General features: G+C 49.1%; 1 protein-coding gene across 1 annotated transcript in view; it reads left to right on the top strand.

Annotated features, from left to right (window-relative positions):
• Window positions 1-27,878, top strand: part of DEPDC5 (DEP domain containing 5) — a gene marked incomplete at its 5' end in the record, with an annotated part of 44,326 nt that extends 16,448 nt beyond the window's left edge. The window contains 19 exons of the mRNA XM_029286878.1: window positions 3,159-3,221; window positions 5,995-6,178; window positions 7,634-7,791; window positions 8,461-8,578; window positions 9,463-9,630; window positions 11,957-12,176; window positions 12,846-12,982; window positions 14,074-14,182; window positions 18,913-18,956; window positions 22,186-22,353; window positions 22,559-22,636; window positions 22,788-22,920; window positions 23,292-23,400; window positions 23,957-24,178; window positions 25,362-25,531; window positions 25,710-25,881; window positions 26,593-26,653; window positions 26,927-27,009; window positions 27,560-27,878. Of these exons, the coding sequence (XP_029142711.1) occupies window positions 3,159-3,221; window positions 5,995-6,178; window positions 7,634-7,791; window positions 8,461-8,578; window positions 9,463-9,630; window positions 11,957-12,176; window positions 12,846-12,982; window positions 14,074-14,182; window positions 18,913-18,956; window positions 22,186-22,353; window positions 22,559-22,636; window positions 22,788-22,920; window positions 23,292-23,400; window positions 23,957-24,178; window positions 25,362-25,531; window positions 25,710-25,881; window positions 26,593-26,653; window positions 26,927-27,009; window positions 27,560-27,852 (2,690 nt within the window). The remainder of the gene's footprint in view (window positions 1-3,158; window positions 3,222-5,994; window positions 6,179-7,633; window positions 7,792-8,460; window positions 8,579-9,462; window positions 9,631-11,956; window positions 12,177-12,845; window positions 12,983-14,073; window positions 14,183-18,912; window positions 18,957-22,185; window positions 22,354-22,558; window positions 22,637-22,787; window positions 22,921-23,291; window positions 23,401-23,956; window positions 24,179-25,361; window positions 25,532-25,709; window positions 25,882-26,592; window positions 26,654-26,926; window positions 27,010-27,559) is intronic.
• Window positions 27,879-27,891: the final 13 nt, after the last annotated feature.

Raw genomic sequence — 27,891 nt, forward strand, 5'->3', positions numbered from 1 at the left:
TCTCAACCGCCACCCCGGCTATCACGTCAGCCAGCTCAGGCAGGGCCGTTGACACATAGCAGGGGGCCAGGTATATTATCAACAGGCCCACTTGCACCCCTTGCCCCCACTTCACAAGGAGGGACTCTGCACCGTCTATCTGAGGCACAGTGGCCTCCCTTGGACATAGGTTCTCCCTTATAATGACCGCTACCCCCCCACCCCTACCCCCGGTCCTTGGCTGATGAAATGCCTGGAAACCTGGCGGGCACAGATCAACAAGGGGAACTCCCCCCTCTATGCCCAACCAGGTCTCGGTGATACCTGCCAGGTCCGCTTCCCCCTCATGAATAAGTTCTTGAATGAGGGGGGCTTTATTCACCACGGACCTGGCATTGCACAGCATCAGCCGATGGTCTCGGGCCTGAGGATCTGAGGTCCCTGGAGATCGAGTAGAGCCCTGAGGATCGGAGCATCCACAAGCTTGTAAGCAGCGTGTGCGTGCTCCCAAAACCCGATATGGTCCTCTGCTCCCACCATATCTGCCCCTCCCACTGACCGTACCTATCACATCACCCTCCGCCAGCTCCCCAGTCTCCTCCCTTACCACCCCGCGCCCCCCAGACAGGACTGGCCTTGGCCTCAGAGAGGACTCCCCTAGTTCCTCTCGGGCCAACCCCGAACCCCCTAAAAATTTAATAAAACACCCCTCTAAGAAGACCCGTAGTTTTTTTCTTCTTAGGTCCCTCAGTGCTGTCGCTGAGTGCCACCTCTCGGGGTTCCAATATTTATCTTACTAATGACTGAAAGGCACAAAAATGATGAATCTTAAGTATTGCTTCCTATATTATCTCAAAGTGATGTACAAAATACAGGTATAAATAATAATAAATTTGGGGAAGAGGAAAAGAAAGTAGAAGCAACAACAAAATCCAGAAAACACTACAGTGATGTAACAGAACAGGCCTTATGAATCATTCTTAAGTTGTGGTTTGGATAACATACCATATTTTCCGGCGTATAAGACAACTTTCTAAACCCTGAAAATCTTCTCAAAAGTCGGGGGTCGTCTTATACGCCCAGTCGTCTTATACGCCGGAAAATATGGTATGTTCTGTTGTCTGATTTATTTGTTGTCATTTTTTTTAGTGTTATTCAATTGCAGATTTAAGTAGAGATATGTTCATTTATATTGTCAGCTTATTTCTAATCTCATCATGATTTGAAACAATTATTATTTGAATCTGTCGCAACATTGTATATATTTTCTCCTGGGATGTATTTGTTTTGTTTTGAGTCATTGCTCCTGCAGATCTTTGAAACTCCAAACTGGGGTCTTCAGGAGAAGGTGTTGAGTATAGTTTTCTATCACTTTTAGATAGGTATATAATGTCCATTTTGCCTCTCCCCTTTAAGTAATTTTTCTTCGGTGTCATAGTCTTTTAATTGGTTTTATCAAGCCAGCCCATCTTAAGTTCCAAACAGCCAAGCCTTATGTAGTTCTTACCTTTATATAATAGCTTTATAGTCCAATATGCTTCCAATTGTCCAGGTACCACTGAAAACAATATTTTATAACAGTTCTTCTTTTCAGGGGTCTTGTAATTATCAACCAGTCAGGATTCAATCCAAAATATTTAACCATCTAAACGTTTTCTAGTAATTTCTCCTTTAGAAGATTAGCCAAAAGCCAAGATTTTTTTTTCTTCTCTGCAAACAGTTCTTAAGTTTAAACATGCAGTTCAGTATGTTTGTAATCCCAGAAGGTCAGCATTTTTAAAACAAATGTAGTTTCGCTCAGTAAGAGATAACTTGGTGCTTTGTTCCCAGCTGGTTTTTTTGCTGTTTCTAGGCGTCTTGCCAAATTTTGAGTCAATACAGATGTAGTTTCCTCTAATCGTCCACTAGGTGCCATTGTTCATTTTCCAACTTTTTTTTTTTAAACAAAGTTATTTCTGTTCTTTTTATATATATATGTATAATTTCATCAATATTTTTCAGGTATAAAGTTTTAGCAATTTTCTTAGTTTTCAAATTTATCCAAACTGTGGTATTTTGTATTCCCCCCCCCCATCTGAGTTTAATTTGCCACTTCTGTCTATGGAAGGGGGGGTATAGTCCCCTCCTCACTTTGGGAGGCTTTTTGCTTCTTGGGATCTTTTCCGGGAAATTAGGTATAAAATAGGAGAGAGAAGATCAAATTCCTCACCCAGTTTCAAGCACACTATTCACTGTTGTGCTGGTTGGTGCCTTTGGACTTTGGCTGCAAGTAGCTTGGGCTGGTCAGTGAACTGTGGCCAGCCTTTCTCCTGTTGGGTTAGAAGGCTTTCCCCAAATCAAATGGAACGACCGCCGTCATTCCAGAATCTCTGGGGCACCCTTAATTGTTCTCACTGTTAGGAAATTTCTCCTTAGTTCTAGGTTGCTTCTGTCCTTGGTTAGTTCCCATCCGTTGCTTCTTGTCTTACCTTCTGGTGCTTGGGAAAATAGGTTGACCCCCTCTTCTTTATGGCAGCCTCTCAAATATTGGAACATTGCTATCATGTCACTCCTTGTCCTTCTTTTCACTAGACTAGACATACCTAGTTCCTACAACCATTCTTCATATGTTTTAGCCTCCAGGCCCCTAATCATCTTTGATGCTCCTTTCTGCACTCTTTCCAAAGTCTCAACATCTTTTTTATAATGTGGTGACCAAAACTGGATGCAGTATTCTAAGTGAGGTCTTAGTAAGGCTTTATAAAGTGATACGGGTACTTCACGTGATCTTGATTCTATCCCAGTGTTAATGCAGTCCAGGACAAGAATGTTGTCTGTTGTTCTCCTGTTGCAGCCAAGCTCCTTCTACGTTGCCATTGTCTGTGTGGGAGGTGATGCTCACAGGATTAGGGCTCCCTCCCTTCAAAGAGACTGGGGCAAGAGTGATCCGCTTTGGGTTGGTTGCCAAGAAGTGTGTAACCCCCTTGATGATTGGAAACCTCAAAGATCTTTACAGCATAACAGTAAACCCAAGCTGTAGCTTGTAAATTTTAAAAGCAGGTCAGGTCTGAGGCAAATCAAGGGATTGGTTTTCTGTGTGTAGGTGGTAGTGGTGCTTATATTATTTCTTTGACTTGTATGTGATCCTTTGGAATCTGATGCAGTTCCTTGAAAGCCCTCTATATCTCCTTCCCTTTCAGCAAAGGCAGGGATGAATGCCCACACACCCAACAAGGAGCTGCTGGATGGCTCACCGGATCCAAGTAAGCACTGGGAAGGGGGGGGGAGAGGTTTGGAGTGCATAAGCCGAGTGATTTTGAGAGCTTTGACCTGTGAGTGTCCGGTGCATAAAACTCCTTCCCAGATGCCACGGAAGGCAGACTGACGGTCTCCCCCTCTCTCTGGGAGGGCTTTGGGGTTTGGCGGGCACAGTTCCTGCTGCTGGAAATGTACCTCTGTGCCATGTGTACACGAGGGCAGGACTCCATCCTCGAAAATGTCGTCTTCTGAGATCATAACCGATAAAAGAAAAAACAAAAGCAAGAAGCAAGCATGTGTTGGATAGATTCTTCAGATTTTTGGCTTGTGGTTTTTGTCAACATTACTCCAATCAGGATGGAGAGAGCAGCTAATGAACCTTCTGATTCAAGCAGGGCTCCTGGACTCGGTAAGGAACACCCAGCAGGAGATAAGAGAAAAGGAGCCATCAGTGCTGGATCTCTCCCTTCAAAGGGATAACAGCCTTTTTTCCCTCACAGCTCCCAAAGAAGCTGAGTGCCAGTTAGGCAGCAATAAGAAACAGAATGCAAGTTCTTATTTTGAAGAAAGGGTGCAAAAGGAAAACCCCATTTTAAGCCACGTCTTCTCTTCTCCCTTCTTCCAAATGTTTCTGCTCTGAGGCAGTGAAATCAGATTTTGAACTCTGATTTGGCTTTCTGATGTGCAGAATTACGATGGGATTGTGGATCCCACGTGAGTGATTCCTTCAAGAATGGGGAAGCTGCCCTGGGAAGCAACCTGGATCAGTTTTTTAAGAAGGAAGGGCCACCTTAGGCCAGCGATCCATTGAAAGCCCAAAGGAAATAACTCCTAAGCGGCCTTTGCCTCTGTTGGGGTGGAGGTGAGTGTGAGTGCTGTTCCATCTCCCTGGGCTGCTAGTCCTTGACTCTGGGGCAGCCCTTCCAGACAGCCCTAGAGACCAGAAAGTGGAGCCTCTCCCTCCTCATGCAAGAAGGTGAGAGGGGCACCCAACCTCAAGCAAAGCTGTGCGGACTCACCCCGGCATCGAGACCCTTCCGTGCATCCCAGGAATGAGCAAGGTAGCAAGCGGGAGCCTGAAGGGAATGGCTGATTTTGGGAGGCATTTTCCCACCAAGGTCCTTCTTGAAGCCAAAGAAGGTGCTTTAAATCGGTATCAAAATGTATTTGTGTGTGTGTGTGTGTGTGTTCATGTGTGTGTGTGTGTGTGTTAAACATACAGGTAATCCTCGACTTACGAACACAATTGAGCCCAAAATTTCTGTTGTTAAGTGAGACATTTGTTAAGTGAGTTTTGCCCCATTTTACGACTTTTCTTGCTTCAGTTGTTAAGTGAATCACTGCAGCTGATAAGTCGGTAACTTGGTGGTTAAGTGAATCTGGCTTCCCCACGGACTTTGCTTGTCAGAAGGTCACAAAAGGGGATCACGTGACCTTGGGACACAGCAACGGTCATAAATATGAACCAGTTGCCAAGCTTCTGAATTTTGATCACGCGACCACGGGGAGGCTGCAAAGTCTTTCCCCCTTTTTTCAGTGCCGTTGTAACTGAGAGCGTTCACTAAAGGAACTTTTGTAAGTCGAGGACTACCTTTATATGCATCCCAGCAACTGGACTGAAATGAATGAGAAGTGCTAGAAATGAGATATCTGAGCTGAGTTTTGGAGTCTTGGTTGATCAGCTCTGGGACGTAACGGGTGCCCCCATTTTCCTCTCTCTTTCCTGAAGCCGAGCAGGAGCGCTTCCAGGCCAGAGGCTTCTGGAAACCCCCCCCCCCCCGTCTGCCCTCCTGCCCCTCTCCTCCAGCGCCTCTTCCTGCCTCCCCCAGGAAGACCCTGTCAGAATCCAGTCCCAGCCCTCCCTTGGGCCCACTTCTTTGCTCCCCATTTAAGGCCAGCCCTTCGCAGCTGACTCCGGAGTGCTTGATAGGGGCTCTTGGCCAATAGAGGTATGAGAATCTCAGGATCTAGTGCTGATCCGATGGCTTCCCAGCCTCCCAAGGAATCCTGAAAGGTCCCCCAGACAGATCCCAGAAGGGGGTGCCCTCTGTCCCCAGGTACCCAGCGGGGGGAGGGGAGGGGGTGGGGGGGGCTGGGTCTCATTCAGAGGGGAGGGAAAGTGGCTCTGGTCTCGAGAGGGTTTGGGGCAAGTCCCACCACACCACTTTCCCCCGAATTTCCTCCTCCAGTTTCCGCTTTTCCCTCTCCTCGGATTTCTCCCCTTTTGTGTTTCTTTTTGAACCGTGGGAATGCCCCCCCCCCGTTGTCTCTCTCCACTGTGGCTGCCATGCTGACGCGCCTGTCTGCCGACACAGGCTCTCCCCCCCCCCCTTCCTGCCATTTCTCTCGCACTGACACAAGAGGGGGACCTGGTTTAATTCGCCGGACTGGGCTTCGAATCCTGGTGCTGCTGTTCTGTGTTTTTGTGCGCCTCGTTGTGCTTGAGAGTGATGTTAATTCTGCAGTGGCTGGTTTGGCTTGGATTCCAAATCACTGGGCAAGGGAAGCATATTAACTTTTCAGACCCCAGTTGCATGATGGGAATGAGCTGGCATGGGCACACTGCACTGTTTAACCAACTCTGTCTTTCTTCCCCCACCCCCCTTCCTCTCACCGTCCCCCCCTCCCTTTGGATTTCGTGTCTTCCACCCCTTGTGTGTCTGTTTCTCTCCACTGGCTTCTGTGGCACCTCCCACCACTTCCTGGCTCCTGGTTTCTCCCTCTTCCTCCTCCTCCTCCTCCTCCTCCTTCTCTCCCTCTGTACACAACACGAGACAGTTCTGACGCTGTCTGCTCCCCCCATAGTGCCAGGCTTCTGTTGTACTGTTGGGGTGGACTGGAAGTCTCTCACCACTCCGGCCTGTCTTCCCCTGACCACGGATTATTTCCCGGACCGCCAGAGCCTGCGGAACGATTACACTGAGGGATGCTACGATCTTCTTCCTGAAGCGGACCTGGAGAGGTGCGTCTGCCTGGGGATCCACTGGCTCTCAGGTGACCAAGTCACGCTGGCTGTTGACAGCCCCACCGAGCGTGGCTAGGAGGAGAAGCGCCTCGTGTTGTCCTCTCTGCTCTGGCCTGACCCCAGGGGCCGCTGGTCAGCTTGTCCTTGCGGAGGGAGCGATGGCTCTTTCCCCCCCACTTGGGCTCCGTCGCTGAATGACCCACAGAGAGGAGCCGGGGTGGGCCTGGCTTTTGACCCACCCGTTCAGAAAAGCTGCATGCTGCAGATTGAGCTCCCCTCCCCCAAAGCGTTCACTCAGCCAAGGGGCTCATTTCAGTCCAGTTTGCCCAGTCTCTCTCGCTTGCTTAAACCTGTCCTCCCCCTGCCCTCATCTGGGACGTTCACGGTAGCTTGTGTGTTTCTGAATTTGGAGCTTTCAGTTCCAGCAATGGCATCTCTGCAGTCCTCAGGCGTGGACGCTCGTGGTCTCCTCCTCCTCCTCCTCCTCTTCCTTGGCTGGGCTTGTGGGTGGTCGTGTCTCGGGCTGCCTCTGCAGAAGAAGTAAAACAATCCTGAGTGCCAAATGGCTTCCCTTGATCAGAAGCCCAAGGCTCTGTTCAGAATATTTCTGGGGAGGAGGGGAGCTGATTTGCCAGTGCATGCAATAGTGGGGGAGGGGGCGCTTGAGCTGAGTAAAAGGGGGGAGTTGAGCACTTTCCAGTCCTCCTGGGAGCAGTGCCAGAGCAAGGGGCTCCCCGAGAGTGGCACCAGCCAGTCTTGAGGACACCTAAAAGGAGGGGAACCGAAGCACCAATGGAGGCGGCAGCTGCAGCTTTGATTCACTCATTTGATTATGTAGCTGCCCATCTCACAGTTGTGACTCTAGGCGAGAAATAAAATAGATAAAAGACATAATATAAAGAATAAAACCCAGAGCAGCCTGGCATCAATCAACATAGGAGATAGCCGTGGCATACAGGTAGTCCTCAACTTAACGACCATAATGGAGCCATCCTATGTCATGATGGTTGTAAGTCGAGGCACACACGTGACCAACACCATTTTAGGATTTTTTTCCAGAGTGGTCATTATGCAAGCACTGCAGTCATTAAGTGAACCTGTTTTCTGTAAGAGTCATTTCTTGCCAGAAGCCAAGCCAATTTCCAGCAAAAATCATCAGTAAGTGATTGATCATAGTTCAAGGACTCCCTGCAGGGGCTCTTCCATGTTGTGGAGGCTCCGGAAGGTCCCACTTTCTGCTTCCCCTGAGCTCAGAGCAGAGCAGGGAAAGGTGTCCTGACCCTGAACAGGGCCTGTGTTGGTACCAGATTCCTGCCCTCCCCCGCCCCTGGTCCCTCACCCCCTCTGGTGCAGGCTGCTCCGGGGAAGAGGGAGTAATGGATGGGGAGGGTCCCCTGTTGTACACTGCCTCCCTGTGATGATCCCCCCTCCCCTCCCCTCTTTCTGTCTCAGGAGGGATGAGGAAGGCCTGCAGATGACAGCCCAGCAGGTCTTTGAGGAGTTCATCTGCCAGCGTCTCATGCAGGGCTACCAACTCATTGTGCAGAGCAAGCCCCAGAAGCCGGCAGCGGTCCAGCCCCCCCTCAGCAGCAGCCCCCTCTACAGCAGAGGTGAGTTGGAAGAGCAGTTTGGACGTGGGCAGCCAAGGGCACCTGGACCAGGGAGGGGCAGAAGGTAGCCAGCCATTGACTTATCTGAGCATGATACGTAATGGAACTAATGAATTGTACGATGTGCCCAGTCTGATGAGATACACCCAGCCCATCTGAACACACAGCTGCTTGGAAGCAAAAAGCATCCTGGGATGGCAATGATCCACCAAGGACCAGGTGAAGATCAAAGAATGATGGATGGTTAAAAGTTCTAAGAGTAGGACATGGATTTTCCTGATCAAGAGCTACCCAGTGACAGATAGACCCTCCCCAAATTATAGCAATTGCCCATGGCTAGGTTGATGAAAACCAGCTGATTAGGGTCCAGGAGAAATAAAAAGGGAATAGGAGAAAAAGAGAAGCTCCCTGCATAAGCTGGGAGAACTGTGTGAGGTGTGTAAAGAGATGTATGTGTAAAGGGTAAGTTTCTCTGTTCCTGGTGTTTTATTTGCTCCTCGTACTTGCTACATCTCTCTGTCTCTGCCTTGCTGGGAAATTCTTCTAGAATGAACCAAGCTGCTGCAAGGCAACAGAGGGGAACCGTGTGATGGCTCATTTAAATAACTTCTCCACTTACATTTCTTGGGGAAATTATCTGCACTTCTAATTTGTGTTTTCTCTGCCCAGGCCTTGTGTCACGCAGCCGACCCGAGGAGGATGACCAGTACTGGCTGAGCATGGGCCGGACCTTCCATAAAGTGACCCTGAAGGACAAAATCATCACTGTCACTCGGTATCTGCCAAAGTGAGCATCTCTTCCTGTCCCCTCTTTGAGTGGAGAAAGTCAGGAAATGGGAGTCATTGGAAACCTTGCAGGGTCTTCATTGCCCTTTGGGGCAGGGTCTCCAACCTTGGCAATGTTAAGACTTGTGGACCTCGATTTTGGATATGGCTGACTGGGGAATTCTGGGAGTTGAAGTCCACAAGTCTCAAAATTGCCAAAGTTGTAGAGTCCTGCTATAGAGCAGTGATGGCGAACCTTTTAGAGACCGAGTGCCCAAAAACTGTCCCCGCCCACCCCCGCTCTGTGCCCCGCCCACCCGCATGGCCACCCACCGCCTCCATGGCCCACCGCAGATTGCCATGGCAGCCCAGCAGTGCTATGGCAGCCACGCCCTCTGCCCATGCCCCGCAGCATCATCTGCATGTGACGGCGCGAGGGCAGAGTCTTGTCCCCACTGCCTGGCTGCCATGCCTTTGGCTGTGCTGCTCTGTGCGGACTGCACTCGGGGGCAACTCTCCTCTGGGGGGGCAGCTGGTGAGGAGGAGAGGGCTGCGGGGGGAGGCGGGGCTGGGACGACGGTGCACGGGCCCACAGAGAGGGCTCTGGCACCTCTGGCACGTGTGCCATAGGTTCGCCACCACTGCTATGGAGTATTGGAAAAGAATCCTGAAAGCTCTTCACTTCATGCCTAGCACAGACTACATATCCGGTAGCCACACCTGGCGGTTTTATATCCCCCGGGAAATCAGAGGGCCATTCATAATTAGCAAGGGTCATCCAGTTTCACTGTCTTGGGCATGAGAGCAGGAAAGTCATTCATCAGCCACTTTTACATTAAAAGAAAAGACATTCCCCCGTGGCATCTGACCTGAAAAGGCTTGTTTTGATATTTTCCTCCTTTTTAGGTACCCCTATGAATCTGCCCAGATCAATTACACTTACAGTCTGTGTCCTTCCCACTCAGACTCAGAGTTTGTCTCTTGCTGGGTGGAGTTCTCCCACGAGAGGTTAGAGGAATATAAGTGGAATTACCTGGATCAGTACATCTGCTCGGCTGGTTCGGAAGATTTCAGGTAAGCCGAGGGCCTTGGTCCTCCAACTCTTTAAATAGGCGCCTAGTGAGCACCCGGTTCTTCGAAAGGATGCCCTTGTGAGGAGTCCCAAAGGCAGGACGGCCGGTCTAGGTGAGCTAATTCTGGTTTACTGTAAGGCTCACTGACTGAAACGTGCAACTCTGAAAGTACAAACCGCTTCTAACTACTTGATCCATTAGTGCAGATCCATTTCTAAGTTTCTTCCTCTGTCCGTTTAGCCACTAGGGACCCCTGCCTCTCTTGCCTGGTTGCTTCCTAGGCAGCTTCTCCTCCCCTCCTCCCCCAAGGTCACCCACACAGTCCGTTACAGAACATTGGGGAGAAATAAGTTTTTTGCTCATCTTTCTTGCATTTCACAGAGAACCTGGCAATAATAATAATCACAGCTGCATCAGCAATGGGCATTCTCAAATTCTGTAGTCTCAGCTAAAGGGAAAAGGCTCTGTTTCAGTGATCGATGCCCAGGATTCCTACATGTGGGAAGTGCCATCTCCAGATCAGGGAAGAACCCCTGCAGTGCGAGGGATAGCAGTATTGGCACCAATAAAAGAGAATATTTGTAGCTGAGGGTTGAAATGAGGGGTCCTTGGTGCTCTCTGAGCCTGGTTGTTTTCTTACAGACGTTTCATTACCCAAACTAGGTAACATCATCAGTACTAGTGATGCTAGCTACTTAGTGCCAGTGATCAGAGCTAGTGCTAGCAAGGACTCGTCTGCAAGGAAACAAGCAAGCTCAGAGGGCACCCAGGAGCCCTCCTAGCAGCGTTGGGCCAGGACAGGGGTAGACAACCTCGGCTCTTTTATGACTCATGGACTTCAACTAGCTGACTCAGGAATACTGGGAGTTGAAGTCCATGAGTCATAAAAGAGCAGAGGTTGCCTACCCCTGGGCCAGGAGGACAGAGCCTCTGACCCGGAGTAGCAGGTTATCTTTGCTCCTAGATGTGTCAGAGGTTAAGGGAGTTAAATGTTGGGAAGGGGTTGATGAGAGGCCATGGGGAATTAGAGAAGAGGGGCATCCTTCTGCAGAAGTAAGCATGAAATGCAGGGTCTGTTAGATCTTCCACATAGGACTCTCTCTAGCTCTTCAGAATGAGCCAAAGTGTTCCAAAAGAGAAATGATTCCAGTCTTGTGGAGAAAAAAACTGGAAATCATTTCTGTATAAATAGGGTACAGTTTCAGTTGCCCTTTAAGAAAAGATGCTGTGGAGCTTCTCTTGGGCTTATTGCTGGCTGGAGTCGTGTTTGGGAAACCAGAGGCTGGAAGCCCAGATCCCCACCTGGAACTGGATTCGCGGCCTGGGAGAGAAAACGGGAGGAAGAGCTCCAGGGCGTTGCTTTGTTCTTCCCTGCAATGATAAAATGTGCTGCTGTAACAGATTCCATGACTTGCCATCTGCAAAGCTCTTTTTTTCATTTTGGTTGTTATTTTTTTATGTGAATGAAGACAACTATACAAGTCCCAGGATAATGTGGCAGGATCCAATCCGAGTCTGTCATTGGGGCCAAAGCTTTCAAGCTTTCAAGCTCGTGCTGGAACCGCTCATCAGGGAAATTCTCTCTCTCCAGAATACCTGGAAAGAAATATTTATCTATTCTAGAGAGAGAAGTGCCCTGATGAGGGGCTCCAACGCGAGCCCAAAAATTTGGAAGAAGAAACCTTTCGTCCTGGTGACCAAATCAGACTGGATCCCGCATTTTTAATACTAATATGACTTTCCTGATCTGTATCTCTTAATATTTCAAGATATGGAATAGAATAAATTCAGCACTTGTACCTATATTGGACAACCATTTGTCTGAAATAGTATAGGGCAGGGGTAGACAACCTTGGCTCTTTTATGACTACTCTACTCTACTCTACTCTACTCTACTCTACTCTACTCTACTCTACTCTATTCTATTCTTCCATTCCTAATTCTATTTACTCTACTCTACTCTACTCTACTCTACTCTACTCTACTCTACTCTACTCTACTCTACTCTACTCTACTCTACTCTATTCTATTCTATTCTATTCTACATCAAGTTGGGGCAGAAGGAAACCCCTGTTTTGAACTCTTATCCTTCCAGACAGGCCAGTGGGGAAGGGCCGTGGGAGTCAGTTCCTCCCTTTCTTCCAGGTTTTTAATGGTTAGGGATTTAAATTGAAGGTTGCGGGGACATATTTGTAAGAGAGGGACGAGATGGGCTTTGAAACAGTCACTGGGAAAAGTCAGTGTCTGATGACAGCGTGTGACAGCACCATGGAGGAAATCACTGGCTTGATCTCACCCCGCTTGGCTCCCGCTTTCTCTCCACACAGCCTGATCGAATCGCTCAAATTCTGGCGGACACGTTTCCTGCTCCTGCCGGCCTGCATCAGCGCCACCAAGCGCATCATGGAAGGCGAAGTGCACTGCGACATCTATGGCGGCAAGGCTCGCTCCGACGAAGAGGAGTGGCAGCTTTTGGACGGCTTCATTCGCTTCGTGGAAGGGCTGAACCGCATCCGCAGGCGGCACCGTTCGGACCGGATCATCCGGGTAAGTTGGAACACCCAGTCCAGGAGCTTCAAGGGCTTGCGGTTCCCCACCAACCGCTGGTTGCAGAGCAGAACTCGGCTGGTCCTCTACTGTAGAAGGAAACTGTCTCAGCCTCCTGATGAATGGAGGATTTTTAAAGAGGAGGATGAAAAGTTCTCCACATGAAGAAAGTAAGACTTTATTTACTTATCAGATTTGTTTCCATCAGCTTACAACATGTCAAAATACGATAAGAAAACGTCCCATTCAGATCAGGGGTCTCCAACCCCCAGTCCGTGGCGTGCCAAAAACTGGTCCGCATAAACAAGCAAAGCCCCATCCATGGGATGCAGGAAGCACACGAAACCCCGCCCCCTCCGGTCTGCGGAAAAACCTCTCTCCATGGAACCGGTTCCTGGTGCCCAGAAGGTTGGGGGACCTCTGATTCAGCTGACCAACATTGGAAGATTATGCAACTTCTCTGCTTTCAAGAAAGGGATAAAACAAATTCTCTTGGGAGCTGTTTTCTTCATAGATAAAAGGGAGAAAGCTCCTGTGGCTTCCCTTCAGTTCCCAGAATCCTTTGGGAAAGTCCAAGGCTGTCCTAAAACTGACCACCCTCAGGTCCCCGTGAGCATCTCTCCTCTTTTTCTTCGGCCGCTGACTCTTCGCTGTCTTCCTCCTGTCCAGAAAGGTCCTGCAATGAAAGGCCTGCAGATCACCAGCCCTCTTCCTGCCCCCTCTCTGGAACCTCCAGGGCCGCCTCCGCTGGCCAAGAAGGGGACCTCTGCTCTCTCGGCTCTCTTAGAGATGGAGGCCAGCCAAAGGTGAGTTCCCAGAGAAGCACACCTGCACAGGATTCTGTCACTCTCTCCACATGTACATCCACACATCCCAGTTTCTCAGTTTAGGAACCTGCATGCTTCATATCTGCCTGAGACTGAATTGGTTTGGCTGATCAATAAGTTGGATCTCTTTGGAAGAACCTCTGAGTGCATCGGATCTACTTCATGTAGACGTGCTTAATAACCCTCTCTGGAGTCTTCCACCCTTTTCATGCCCTGGTACCCTGCCAGTCAAATCTGGATCATAGATAGCAAAGATCAGACAGGGCCTTTGAGATCATCAAAGTGTGGGCAACTCTGGCCCCTTTACGACCTGTGGACCTTAACTCCCAGAATTCCTGAGCCAGCTGACAACTCCCAGAATTAAAAGTAAGGACCAACACCTTGAATGGGATCCAGAAGCAAATTAGCAACCAGTGCAGCTCGTGCAACAGCGGTGTTACACGTGTCACCCAAGCGGCCTCCAGGACTGTCCATAGTGCTGTGTTCTATACCACCTGTGGCTTCTGAATATTCTTCAAGGGTTTCTTCAAGGGTAGCCCCAGGTAGAGTACATTGCAGTAATCCCTCCAAGAGATAACCCAGGGCCTAAGTGACTGCCCTTCAAATGCACACTTTTGCTTTTGAAATAATCATAGGGGTCCAATTTTGTTTGAGATGTTTGTTTGCTTATTTAATTAATTTTGTTTGCTGCCCATCTCATCATAAGAATACTGGGTGGCTTACAATGTTAAAAAGAATAAAACAATGTAACAATATGTATACAATAAAAAGAAAACACTATAAGAATACAAATGATCAGCTATCCATCTAAAAGATGGAGAGGGAGGGAGGAGATGAGTGGGGGGGCAGGTGGGATCTCTATTAATCTACGGTATCAACCACCTCAGGCCTGATGCTTCCCCATTGGAGACCCTGTGGGCAGAGGGCATTCTGCGCAGTCCTGCTTGTGCCTCTCTGTGTGCTCCTTGCCTAGAATCAAAACCTCCGGTAGGAGCTGGCATGGAGACGGGACATTTCCTTCTGTCCGAAGGCTGAGCGATTTTTCATGGACTCCTCTCACTTGTTTCTAGGATACTGGGGGAACAACAAGCCGCAGCCTTCGCTGGGAAGAGCTGTGCCCAACCAGCAGAGAGTGGCAGCATCACCATGACACCTACGTACATGGACAGTCCACGGAAGGTGAGGGCAGAAGCTTAAGCACAATAACACACTCGTGCATGTGGCTCCGTGCACGTGGCTTGCATGTGCCCTCCATTAACCACTGACAGGACCACCAATCTGAGACAAGGGATGAGTCTCGACACCAGACCAGGTGGATGAGGTGTGTGTGAAAGAGGTTGGATGCTGGCTGGGGAATTCTGGGAGTTAAACTCCACCCGTCTTAAAGTGGCCAAGTTGAGAAACACTGATCTTCACAGTTAGTGAGTCTTTCATCTTTTGCGGGGTCTTCGGGGACAGCTGAGGTCCTTGCATTCTTCCAAGGTGAAAACTGTGTGTGTGTGTGTGTGTGTGTGTGTGTGTGTGTGTGTGTGTGTGTGTGTGTGTGTGAGAAAATGCTTGACCCACAGGCCAGTTCTGTTTTGATTGTTTTGGATCCCAGACGGGTGCAAAAGCCCAATTACGAGATGCTTGTCCTCCCGTTGGCACTTCAAAATACAACCCTGGTATTCCAGGCTCGAGGTGAATGCTGGCTCAGCCAGGACATTTCCACCTCCAGGCTTGGTTCCAATGCCTGAAATGTACAGGGGCTGACTGGCTGCAGGGTGTGTGTTCTGCCTCCCTGAGACAGTCAGATCCAGAGGGCATTTCAAGAGGTTGGACTTTGAAGGGTGTGGCAGGGCCAACACTTCCATTTCTGCTCTGACATAGGTTTGACTCAGCTTGTCATTCCCATCTGTAAAATGGGCAGCAGAGTGACTGCCTCCTGCAGGGCAGCTGACCTGGCTCTCCTATTAAGTGTTGGGAGAAGATTAGATGATGGTACATTAGCACGGATTGGTGCCAGGTTTTTGTTTGTTTTATGTTTGAACTGGTTGTGTTTTATAGCATTTTTAATCGCTATCAGCAGCAGCAGCAGCAGCATTCTAGCCATTGTCTATCTATCCACTGCAGGATGAACGTCTCTTTCACATGTTTCCAACCAGTATGGTCCTGGGCTTTCTTTTGCCAATTGGGCCTGTAATACTTGCTGATGTCGTTGATCCGTTTCGCTTTAGGTCTCTTTCGTGGATGCCTTTGATCAAATGGGATCCACTCTAGGACCGCCTTGGTCCACCTGCCCTCAGTTCTTCTTGCTAGGTGACCAGCCCATTTCCATTTCAGTTCTTTTACTCTCTTGATGGTATCATAGCATTTGTTCTCTAATCCAGAGCTCCCCAACCGTTCCGGCTTGGCGGCCCGGAAGGAAAGGGAGGAGTAGGGAAATGTGCGTGCGCACAGCCTGCGCATGCGCAAGCAGGCCACATGCACCTGCAGCGGCATGCTGGTGCCCGCGCACACGCAAAAGGGCTGCTAACAGCCACGTTACGCTGGTGGCAGTGCTAGCGTCCCATGCATACGCAAACGAGGCTGCTAGCACCCGCATGGCGGCGCTACCACAAGTGGGGGGGTGTCTCACCAGTTATTCCCACAGCCTGGTGGCCAAGAGACCATGGCCCGGTAATGGGCTGCAGGGACCCCTGCTCTAATCCATGTGCGGGTCTTTCTATCCTGTTTTGTAATGCCGAGCTTGTATCTTTCCATGGCTCTTTGCACCACTCGTAGCTTTTGTACTGATGGTGAGGTTAGTGTCCCATGTTTCACCGGCATATGTTAGAGCAGGTAACACACACTGATCGAAAGCATTTCTCTTCAGGCATAGGGGGAGAAAGGTTCTTGAAAATTATGCTTAGCTGGCGAAATGCCTGCCAACCACGTTTAACACCCCGTTCAATTTCCTTTATTGTATCACCTTCCATTGGCCAAGGTATATGTAGTGGTCTTCTCCAGATATAATTTTTTTTTCTTTCTTTGGTGAATTTATTAAACACAACCCGGCTCTATTCCAGGCTTATTTTTAAGCCGAATGGTTCTCCTGCTTTGTGCAGCTCTTGTATGTGTCTTTGTAGCTCTTTTGGGTCTTGTGAGAAGAGAACGACATCATCTGCAAATCTTCAGTGATTTAAATAGGCACCATTGATTTTTATTACATCTTTTGCCCAGTCTAGTTTGCGAAATACTTCTTCAGAGCAGGGTGACAAAAGGACAGGTGATATTGTATTGCCTTGTTGTACACCTCGTTCTGTGTTGATTTCCACTTTAAGATCATTAAGGCAAATTGATATTGATTGTAGTAACTTTAGGTAAGCAATGTCTACACCTTGGTTGAGCAATGCATTAATTATTGCTTGCTGGAATGCTGAGTCAAAGGCCTTTTCATAATCAATGAAAGCCATGCACAGAAGCATAGTGTACTCGTTGTGCCCTTCAATGATTTGCTGAACAACCTGGATGTGATCCATTGTGCTGTAGCCACTTCTGAACCCTGCCTGCTCCTTTGGCTGTGTATCATTTAATGTTCTCAATATTCTTTTTGTTATTATCTTGGTGAAAACCTTGTAGATGACTGAAAGAAGCCTTATTGGGCGATAGTTTTTTTAAATTATCTTGGGCTCCTTTCTTGTGTATAAGAATCACTTCAGCATTTTTCCATGTATCGGGTATTTTTTCTTCTCTGAGGCATCTCGAGTATAGTTTTGCTAGTATCTGGCGTAAACTGTGACCACCAGCTTTCAGCATTTCAACTGTAACACGGTCATTTCCTGAAGCTTTGCCATTTTTCATTGATTTTATGGCACAGTACTTCCTCCACTAGGATATCTGGCATTTCCTTTTTCTTGGGTGCTACTACTTTTGAGTGATCTTGATCTTTGTATAGCTCTGAATAGAATTTTCCAATTCTTTCTAACATTTCCCATCTTGTTCTACACAGAGAGCCATCTTAACATTTTAATGCAAAAACCTTCTTTCTTGTATTTATCTGCTTGCATTTTGCTCTATTCATCCCTTTGCTTTCTTCAATTGCCTTTTTCACAAGCTTCACATTAAACTGATGCGTTTCTTCTTGGATACATTTTCTTATTCTGGCACAGTTCAGCGTCCTCCAATTTATTTGTGAAACTTCCAGTATTCTTCATTGTCTGTTGGTTTTTCATTAAATCAATAGTTTCATCAGAAATTTTTGATTGTACAAAGTGTTTTTTCCGGTGGTGCTATAGATGTAGCAGATTAAAGCATGTTTTTGACTACTTGTTCATTTTGGTCTGTGATCTTCACCTCTTCCAAATCTTGTAATAGAGCAAACCGATTTGATAGATTAATCTCAAAATGGTTGTTCTCCTCTAATAGCTTATCGCTCCGTTTTTGTTTTTTTGTGAATATCATTTTTATACATTCTTTTTATCAGTCTATCTTCACTTTAGCTCGTACCCTTCTGTGGTCACTTCCAATGTTAAAACGATTGATGCCAGTACAATTGCAGAATATGGTTTTATCGCTTGACATGTATTCAGTTTCGCTTGTATACCCAAATGGACTCTTCCATGTTCCTTTTTTCTTTCTTGTAAAATGAGTTCATGATATAAAGTTCCTGTCCTTCGGCAAAAACTACAAATCTGTTGCCTCTATTATCTCGTTCACTGCTTCCATACGGGCCAGTCTCTTTTTCTCCAGCTATTCTTCTTCCCATTCTTGCATTAAAGTCACCCATTAGTATTTCGTATCAGCATTTTTCTTTGTCTTGAAGGCGGGCCACATTGTCGTAAAACTCTTTGACCTCATCATCACTGTAGCTTATTGTTGGCACGTAAGCTTGGATGATTGGCAGCTTGCACTGTTTGTTCAACTGAATGAGGCATTGAGCTACCCTTTCTGATATACTTTCAATTTTTTCTGCAGAGTCTTTCAGCTTTTGATTGATGAGAAAACCAAGCCCGCCACATCATCAGTACCTCTAGTGTAGAGTAGATGCCCAGACCTATCCAGTTCAACTAAATTTTCACCTTTTCATCATGTTTCACATAATTCAGTGATATCCCAATGCATATTGTTGAGTTCAGTTAGCGGTTCTTCTAGTCGAGCATCGTTTTCATTGTTCAGATGTTGACCGTTCCTATGTCCAAAGTCCAAAGGCAGCCTGATTTAACCCGGTGATCCTTAGCACCCTCTGCCTTCGGGCAGGTCTTCCCACTGCTGTGGGTAGTTTGCCCCAGGGCCTCCAGGGAATGAGGGCCGTATTTGAGGTTGTATTGGCATATGGAAGGAATAATCTGCCACACTGGGCCAATGTGGGTTGGCAGATGTGATCAGTGTTAGTCTGGGGAAAAAACATATAAAATCACTTTATATGTTTTTAACTCTTTGATTGGAAACCACCCAGTATTGGCTAAGAGAAGGGCAACTATATAAAAGTTTTAAACAAATAAATAAATGCAACCTCGGGAAAGCAAATGGTAGCATGAAAGAGACGCACGAAAGGCCTGGCTGCCTCTCTCTGGGCTTCAGCCTCTCAGCCACAGGAGCCCAGAGCAGCGGTCGCTCTGCTCCATCCACCATGCTCGGTTGCCCTTGCAAAAGAAATGCATTGATTTGAAGAGCCCCAAGTTGCTATCTTGGGAGGCAACCCAAATAAATGCAAAATGCGGAAGAGACAACATCGGGTCCAGATTCTCGCGGCAGCCTGGGTGGGAGCAGAAGCCTGGCTCTCCTTCTTGCATGCTCGGAATGCTTCCTCCTTTCACCTCATACCACCCCACCCCCCATCTGCTGCGGTTTTCGTGCCCTGTTGCCCTTCCACCTGGAGTGACAGATCTGCACAATGTGTCTCCCCCCCTTGTTTCTGTTTCCGCCTTTGCTGTTTCCTGGTGCTTCAGGATGGGACCTTCTTTATGGAGTTTGTTCGAAGCCCTCGCGCAGCACCTCTCGTCCACACACAGGTCAGTTTTTGACAGGTCAAGCGCTTTTTGTGTAGCCCGTGCTACACAACGTATGTGGGGTCCACATTCCCCCATGGGGAAACCTGAGTCTGTCAGCCTTCCCAGGAAGACCAACAAGAAACACGACCAAAGGAATTAATTCTACTTTACTGTAAAGCTGCATTAACAGAACCTTGCAAGTCTGAAAGTACAAATCTCTCACCATCGCCTTTACAGACCAGGAAAATTGGGACCGTCCCTTCTGAGTCTTCCTCCACCCATTTTGCAGCTGAGGGCTGCTTCCTCTCTTATCTGATTGTTCCCTAAGCAAAATCTCTTCACCCTCTTCTCAAGGTCTTTCCCACAAACCATTGCAGAGTCTACATGAGTTACAAGGATGTGGTTTGGATGAGGAGGCAAATGCTGTTTGCCTGCCACTTTTTGGTGCCCTTTCCGTTCCTGGACTGTTCAGTTTTCTTTAGAAAGGAACCAAGCCAAAAGCTCCTGGCCCTTTTTCCTGCAGAGACAGGAGAAAAGTCTATGGGAGCTGGATCCCCCTCTGCCTTCAGCATCCTGCCTAGTTAGTGCAAAGGTCTGGAGATGGCTTAATGTAAATTTATTTGATCAATAAGACCAAATAAATCAGAACTCTGAGGCAAGAAAGTTCCTCAAAGAACATGTTTATTGGATAGTTAATATCAGCACGTTCAAAAGTGAAATCAGATCTAAACTTTCCCTCCAAGAATCAAAGTACTACAATGCAACAATTCCTACCCCTCTTTCATCCTAGCCAGTAGAACACCTTGGCGGGCTTTCTGACTCAGCGATCCTCCTCCTTCCCTGCAGCAAAGGATTGACTTGGGTTCCCACAAGAGTTGCTCATGTTTAGACTACCAGAAGTACCGTCTCCCCCTCCCCTTTCTTGTGGCAACCTAGAACGAAAAAAATGGCTGCAGCCAGGTTCGTTGTAGAGTTGACACAAGTTCTTGGCAACTGGGTGTATGTTGTGCTTGATGTTCGAAAGACCTGAATTCCCCATTAGAACAAAAGGAGCTTACACACAACAGCCCCATCTTCTCATTCCCTCACCTCAAACTGGGCTGTGCTGCTACAGCTTGGCCAAATGACCATGTGGCTGTGCTACTGACCGGACTGAGAGCTAAAGGTCATTGTTGTGTCAAAAGGGCTGGTCCGTGGGTGATGCTCTGTGCGCCAGATCTTACGGGCATTCTGCCCCAGTTGGCTTGCGCTGCTGCCTGAGGTTTGGCTTGGCAGATCAAAGTTGTTCTGACCCAGAGTTAAGTTGCTTTGTAAATCTAGATCAGACAGATAAACTCAATAAGAATGATTATAAAACAGATACACTTTATTCAGAAGGAAATACTTGCAATTGTGGTTGTTGCTCCTGGATAATATACATCTGTTCATCTTTATAGATAAGAAATTAATGCTTCTTCCATACCAACTTCTAGCGTGAAAATGGGACCATCTTGAGTCCTGCCGTGGCCCCATGCTTATATCAGACAAAGAACATTCCAAACTGGCACGTAGCCAGTATATCCTGCAATGAACTTTAGAAACTCCTCCCACTGACCTACTAACATGATGTAGCTGACTAGCTAAAACTACATTACCCATAAGCCATCTCTTAAGGAGACAGCACTTAACCCAATAAATGCCAAACATTCTAACATACAGATCTACATGATCCAGAACACAGGTGGAACCTTCCCTGAGAGCGAAGGGGCAGGCAGAAGAGAAAGGTTGGCCCGGAAAACACCAGAACTGTATTTCTCAACCTTAGCAATTGGAAGATGTGTTGACTTTAACATGTGGAATTTTGGCAATTGAAGTCCACACATCTTCAATTTGCCAAGGTTGAGAAACCTCTGCTCCAGAACCAGTTCAGATTGGCTGCGCTGTTGCTCATTCTGCAGGGAAGGACTGGCTGGGGCCCCCAGTGAGATTGTTGCAATGAATTCAGGACGGAGCCCTCTCTGATTGTGGGGGGAGCCTGCTGGCCCTCTGCTTCAAGTGAGTGGGGGGCATGAAAGGCCCCTGACCCCAGGAAAGAATCAAAGCCCCGCTTCCCTGGCTCCCTTTTCAACCCTTTGGGTGTTACTTGATAGAAAGGCAAAAATAGAAAACGGGGTGGCTGAGATTTCTTTTATGGGCAAGAAAGTAAATCGTATTTTGAGCAATTTCTCCCTGCCATAAATTGGGATTGCTTCTAACGAAAAAAAAACAGGACAAATCAATAGTTTATGGAAGATTTAGGAACTGACAGAGGAATTACCCATTTCCAGTAAAAGAGGTAAAGCTTCCTCAGTATTAATTCATGGATGCTGGAAAGAATCTTCTTTTTCTTAGCACAGAATTAGCAGATGGAGATGTTACCCTTGATGGGTGGCTGTTTTCTCATGGGTTCTTCTCCAGATGTTGCTTCAGGGCAGATGGAAGTTGGTCTTTCTGGGGCCTGATCTTTCTAGAAGATTGTGGCAGTCCTTTGTTCTTTGGGTGGAGTTGCAAGACTATCCATTTCTCAGGCTGAAATCATTTCATAGCCTTTGATGCAGAATTGTCCTCAACCAGAGGCCATTTTTAGAATAAATTGAGGCGCCCTCCTACCCTTGCATTCCCTTAATGAACTGGGGGAATGACCTGGAAGCGCATTTGCAACACAAATTGGCCTTTGGCCCAAGTTCATCCATCTCCTATGTGACCGGTCACTTCAGCCTGCAGCTTGACAAAGTTGCTCTCCCTGCCCCCCCCCCCCCGGTAGGATTGCAGTGAGTTTGGGTGGGTCCCCCCCTGCCCCTTGCAGTCTGCGTCCTTCAAGACGGTCTCTGTCTCGCGTGCTCTCGCTCTCTCTCTCTGATCATCCAGTCCTTGGTCCCCTCTGCAGCTCCAGATGTGGAAAGAGGTCCATGGAATCATCAGGTTATTCACAGGGAGAGATGGAAACTTAAACAAACTGCAGGGCTCTTTGTGATCCTGATCTGGACGTGTCAAGGAAATTCGAAGCCACACAGATTATGCATCTGTCTTAACTAGTTCTGAGCACCCCACCAATTCTCATTTTCAGGACCATGATGGATGTTTTCATTATTGAAGCATTTTGATGCTCGTGAGCATTAGCCTGAAACGCCCAAGTCTTACAATTAGGGCCAGCTGAAAGTTCCTCTGTGCACATGCAGGGCTTCTGCTTTCAGGCTGATGGCCTCTGTGTTGATCACCTCTTCCCTTTCCCCAGGTCTCTGTGGATCAGTCGGTCCCAGCAACCCTGGAAGGCAGCACTGCCATCAACGCAGCCCAGCCTGTAGACCGTAGCAGCGTTCAAGCCGGCTCTCTTCACGGAGGGGACCAGACTTCAGCCACCTCTGGTCCTGTGGAAAATAGGTAAGAAGGACCGGATGGGGTTTTTGTTGTAGTTGGAAGTAACTGTGCCATCAAGGAGCAGTTCATGTGAAATCTTCCTGAAGTAAGAGATCTGTCTTAAGTAGATACGTCCTGCCTTTGTGACCATCCTCTCTTGAGCGCCCTTCCTCTTTGTGACTCTGCAGCGCTTTCCCCACTCGGAGCTTCTTTTCTTTCAACTCTGCAGCTCCCAGCCATCCTCCACCAGTTCCCTGACCTCTTCGTCTACTTTGCTAGAAATCCTTGAAGCGATGAAACATCCCACGTAGGTTTCTTCAGCTCCCCTTGCCTCCTGGCAGCCCCTTTCCGGGAGAGAGCGTGGCAAGTGGAGCCCGGCCGGCCATTGGGGAGGCAGAGGTTGGGGACAGGTGAGAAGACTCCGGGGGTCCTTTACCTGTGCCTTGCTTGGCTTTCAGCACGGGGATCCAGCTGCTCTCTGAGCAGAAAGGCCTCTCCCCATCCTGCTTCATCAGTGCAGAAGTCGTGCACTGGCTGGTGAACATGGTGGAAGGGGTGCAGACCCAGGCCATGGCCATCGACATCATGCAGGTGAGGAGGTGGGAACTTGGCAGCATGGACAGAATTCCTCCCGTCTGCCTTAAGGAAGGCCGGACGTCACTAAGGAGGCCAGTGGGGAGGGAGGAGGGCTTCCTGCAGGATCCAGGGGCTTCAGGCAGCATTGGGACTCTTGGATAAACCTCAGCCTGTTCCTTGCTCCTGGAACAGGATCCGTTTCCTCCCTTGGGAACTCCAGCCCGCTTCCCCCTGTAGACTAGGTCAGTTGGAGATGAGCAGTTTCTGAAGGCAGCGGAAATCCTAGCCGTGGAGCAGGATTTCTTCCCCGTTGCCTGCCTGGCTCCTGGCTGTCCTTCCAGCTGAAGCGGTTCTTCATTTCATCTTCCCTCCCTCTTACGCTCTAGAAAATGCTGGAGGAGCAGCTGATAATCCACGCTTCCGGAGAGGCCCTTCGCACCTTTATTTATGGGTTTTATTTCTACAAGATAGTGGAAGACAAGGAGCAAGAGCGAGGTCAGGCTCAGGGCGGTTTGGGGCAACCCTTGTCCCTCCAGGAGCACTTGGCTGCCTCCCCCCCCCCCCGGCTGGCCCACTGCAGTGCTGGAGAGCAGAGGAGGCCATGCCCAAGAGGCCTGTGGAAAAGGAATGAAAACTCTTTCCTAAGCCAAACCTCCAAAGATCAGTTCAGAGGTGGAGAGCAACACCTTGTGTCCTTCACGGTCTCTCCCCCTGCTCGTCCTCGCCCTCCCCTGCTCTGAAGGGAGCACAGTTCACCCTCTCTTGGAGTAGAGTCTTCTGGATTGGGGAGGGGGACAGATGGATCTAACCTTGAGAAACCACCCTGGCATTCCTCTGCCCAAGTGCAAAGATCAGCTGACACCACCACCCCTTCCCCTGATTTCCTCTTTAAGCAAGAGGCTCTGCTTAAAGGAGATTGTAGCTGAGACTGACTCCTGAGCAGGAAGAGGGGGCCTCCCCATCTCCCCCGTGGTTGGGCAGGGGGACCTTCCCCAGGCCCCGAATAGCGTTGGCTGACCCAAAGGAGCTTTCCCCCCCCCCTCTTCTGCAGGAGGGATCCAGCAGCCTGCCCTGTGGCACACGGCCAAGGACGAGTTCTCCGCCTTCCAGCGAAAGTGGTTTGAGGTGGCTTTTGTGGCGGAGGAGCTTCCCCATTCGGACATCCCGGCCTTCCTCTTGCCGTGGCTGCCCAGCCGGCCGGCCTCCTACGCAAGCAGGCACAGCTCTTTCAGCCGCAGCTTTGGAGGACGGAGCCAGGCGGCGGCCTTACTGGGTAACGGGGGTGCAGAGGGTGGCTTGGGACTCTAAATTATCCCAAATGTGGGGTTTCTGTTCCTCCAGATTAGGTGGGACCTGACCAGGAAGATTGGGGGGTGGGGGAATTCATCAACAGAAAAGTGGAGGAGGGGGATGGTGGCGATCTGGAAATGTTGCATTGGCTCCCATATTAGGCCTTTTAAGCCAGGCCTCTCCAGCCTTGGCAACTTTAAGAACTTGTGGACTTCAACTCCCAGCTTTGCTGGCTGGGAAATTATGGGAGTTAAAGTCCATAAGTCTTAAAGTTGCCAAAGTTGGAAACTCCTGCTTTAGGCCATGATGGGCATTGCTGTTCCAAAATCATCTGAGAGGTAAAGCTCAGATCAATCAATCAATCAATCAGAATAGAGCTGGAAGGGACCTTGGAGGTCTTCTAGTCCAGCCCCCTGCTCAAGCAGGAGACCCTATACCATTTCAGACAAGTGGCTGTCCAGTCTCTTCTTAAAAACCTCCAGTGATGGAGCACCCACAACGTCTGAAGGCAAGCTGTTCCACTGGTTAATTGTCCTCACTGTTAGAAAGTTTCTCCTTAAATACAGGTTGCTTCTCTCTGACCAGTTTCCATCCATTGTTTCTGGTGCTTTGGAAAATAAGTTGACTCTCTCCTCCTTGTGGCAGCCTCTCAAATACTGGAATATTACTATCATGTCACTCCTAGTCTTTCTTTTCGCTAGACTGGCCATTCCCAAATCCTGCAACCATTCTTCATATGTTTTAGTCTCCAGGCCTTTAATCATCTTAGTTGCTCTTCTTTGCACTTTTTCCCAAACTCTCAACATCTTTTTGGTAATATGGTGACCAAAACTGGATGCAGTATTCCAGGTGTGGCTTTACTAAGGCTTTATAAAGCGGTACTAATACTTCATGTGATTTTGATTCTATGCCTCTGTTTATACAATCAAGATTGTATGGACTTTTTGGCTGCTGCTGCACAGTGCTGGCTCACGTTTAAGTGATCGTCCACTAGGACTCCAAGGTCCCTCTCACAGTTACTGTTTTCGAGCCAGGTCTCGCCTAATCGGTACTTAGACCTTTGGTTTTCCTGCCTAAATGTAAAACTTTGCTTTTCTCCACATTAAAATTCATTCCCGTCTGCTCTCCCTCCCTTCCCTTCTGCTCTTCGGTTCCCCTCTGGGCAGCTGCCACAGTGCCAGAGCAGCGGACAGTGACCCTGGATGTGGACATAAACAACCGCACAGACCGGCTGGAGTGGTGCAGCTGTTATTACCACGGCAACTTCTCCCTCAGCGCTGCCTTTGAAATCAAGCTGCACTGGATGGCCGTGACGGCGGCTGTTCTCTTTGAGATGGTGAGCTCTGGCAGACGGGCATTCGGGCTGGGCTTTTCCTGGGAAATCAGAGCGGCCTCTTGCAGGCCAGATCCGCTGGTTTCCAAGGCCGTGTTTGGTCATCCTTTGAGCCCGGTACTCCTAAAGGCGGGCCTGCAGACAAGGCGAAGCCGCCCACCACCCTCCCCTCTTTCCACAGGTCCAAGGCTGGCATCGCAAAGCCACTTCCTGTGGATTCCTGCTGGTCCCAGTCCTGGAAGGCCCGTTTGCGCTGCCCAGTTACTTGTACGGGGACCCCCTTCGGGCCCAGCTTTTCATCCCGCTCAGTATCAGCTGCCTGCTGAAAGAGGGCAGCGAGCACCTCTTCGACGGTGAGAGGGAGGGAGGGGCCGGTTACTTTGAACCACCTTGCAGATCAAGCAAGGACATCTTATTCCCTTATCCCACAGGCAACTCTTGTTTGTTTGTTTGTTTATTAATTTATATGCTGCCTATCAAGTGACTCTTACAATATCATAAAAGCAGACGCAAAAACATTAAATATTAAACTAAGTTAAAAACAAGTATACAACAGGGTGTGGGTGGGAGCTTCTCCTAGTCCACTAATCATCCCATCAGACCCCAGGCCAATCAGCAGTTCCTGCCTTCATAATTAGCAGGTGAGCTCTTTCTCTGCCTGAACCTACAAAATCACTTGGGTCCGTCCTCTTAGGAGGAGGGTGTCTGGCAAAGAGAGGCAGGAAAGGGAGGTCCAAAGAAGGGGCGAAGGAAGAAAGCCGTGGGACCAACGACTCCTTTGCTGGGCCAGGGCGGGCAGTTCCAGTGGTGGCCTACCAGAGACTGGGCAGGGAAGGAGCTTTTTTTACGAAGCATCGCTTGACCCTCGGAACTACACTTGGATGGGGGGGGGGCTGAGTCACCTGGAGCTTTGGGGAGACAAGATCAGTGCTTTCTTGAGACCAAGCAAGGTAATATAGAAGCATCTCCCAACTGCGGAATTCTCCAGAAAGCTTCGCAGGATGTGCCTAAGAAATCTTGGGATCTTGACAGCAACCAGAACCCCCCTCCTGTTTCTCTTGCAGGCTTTGAGCCAGAAACGTATTGGGACCGGATGCACCTTCTGCAGGAGGCCATTGCACACAGGTGAGCCGTTGGGGAGGTGCTGTTGGGGGGTGGTGCAGTGGGTGACACCAGGTGTAGGAAGGAAGCTTAAAAGTCCTCAGCGCTGCTTCTGCAAGGCTGGGCTTTTATTCTACTTTTCCTTCCTCTGCTCTGAATCCAAAGGGGAACCATAGCATCGGAGGGGGACCTTTTAGTGGGGCCATGAAGCTTCTGGCAGACCAGGCTCCGGAGGGACTCACCCTACAGGATATGCTTCTTGCGTGCTCAACAAGAGCTGTGCTTTGTTCCCAGCAGGTTTGGATTCGTACAGGATAAATACTCGGCCTCTGCCTTCAACTTCCCTGCAGAGAACAAGCCCCAGTATATCCACGTCACCGGTGAGCTCTCTTTCCCTTCAGGAGTGGGGATGGTGGGGCAGGCGGGCAATGCATCTGAAGGGGAGTGTGTGTGCCCACCAACCCCTGCCCTGCCCTTTCTGCTGCTGGGCCCAGGAGAAAGAGGGCTTCCCATGGTTTCCTGCCCTGATGGCCCCACCCCAGGCTGGCTGACAGCCTCTGGTACTCCGAAGCCCAGCCAGCTGCTGTGACGCTCCTCGCCTCTCCTCCTTCCCACCCTGCCAGTTTCAAATGAAACTGAACTTTGCTTCAGAACTCTGCTTTGCTCAGGAAGGGCTCTCGGCTCCTGGCAGGACAGCTTTGCGTGAAACCAGAGAACTCTGCAAAGTTCAGTTTCACAGGAGCGGCCCACTTTCGAGACTGCATGCTGGCTCAGGAATTCTGGGAGTTGAGGTCCATAATTCATAAAAGGGCCATCGTTCCCCACCCCTGTTCTAGAAAACCCCCTCCCTGGTTGAGGTAGGCCCAGGGGACGCATCCTGCGCAGAAAGCTCCTGTCCTCTGAAACACCCCCCCCCCTTTCCCCACTCAGGCACGGTCTTCCTCCAGCTGCCCTATTCCAAGAGGAAGTTTTCCGGGCAGCAACGCCGCCGACGCAACTCCACCAGCTCCGCCAACCAGAACGTCTTCTGCGAGGAGCGCATTGGCTACCACTGGGCCTACAACACCATGCTGACCAAAACCTGGCGATCCAGTGCCACCGGTGACGAGAAGTTTGCCGACCGGCTGCTGAAAGACTTCATGGACTTCTGCTGCAACAAAGATGGTCGGCTCCTCTCCTTCTGGACGGGCTGCCTGGAGAAGATGCACGCCAGCGCGCCCTGAGGACCGGCTTCCGCAGGCCGGGCAAAGACAAACTCAGCC

The sequence above is a fragment of the Protobothrops mucrosquamatus genome, unplaced genomic scaffold, assembly GCF_001527695.2.
Source record: "Protobothrops mucrosquamatus isolate PMUCROS unplaced genomic scaffold, P.Mucros_1.0 scaffold5514, whole genome shotgun sequence".
NCBI lineage: Eukaryota > Metazoa > Chordata > Lepidosauria > Squamata > Viperidae > Protobothrops > Protobothrops mucrosquamatus.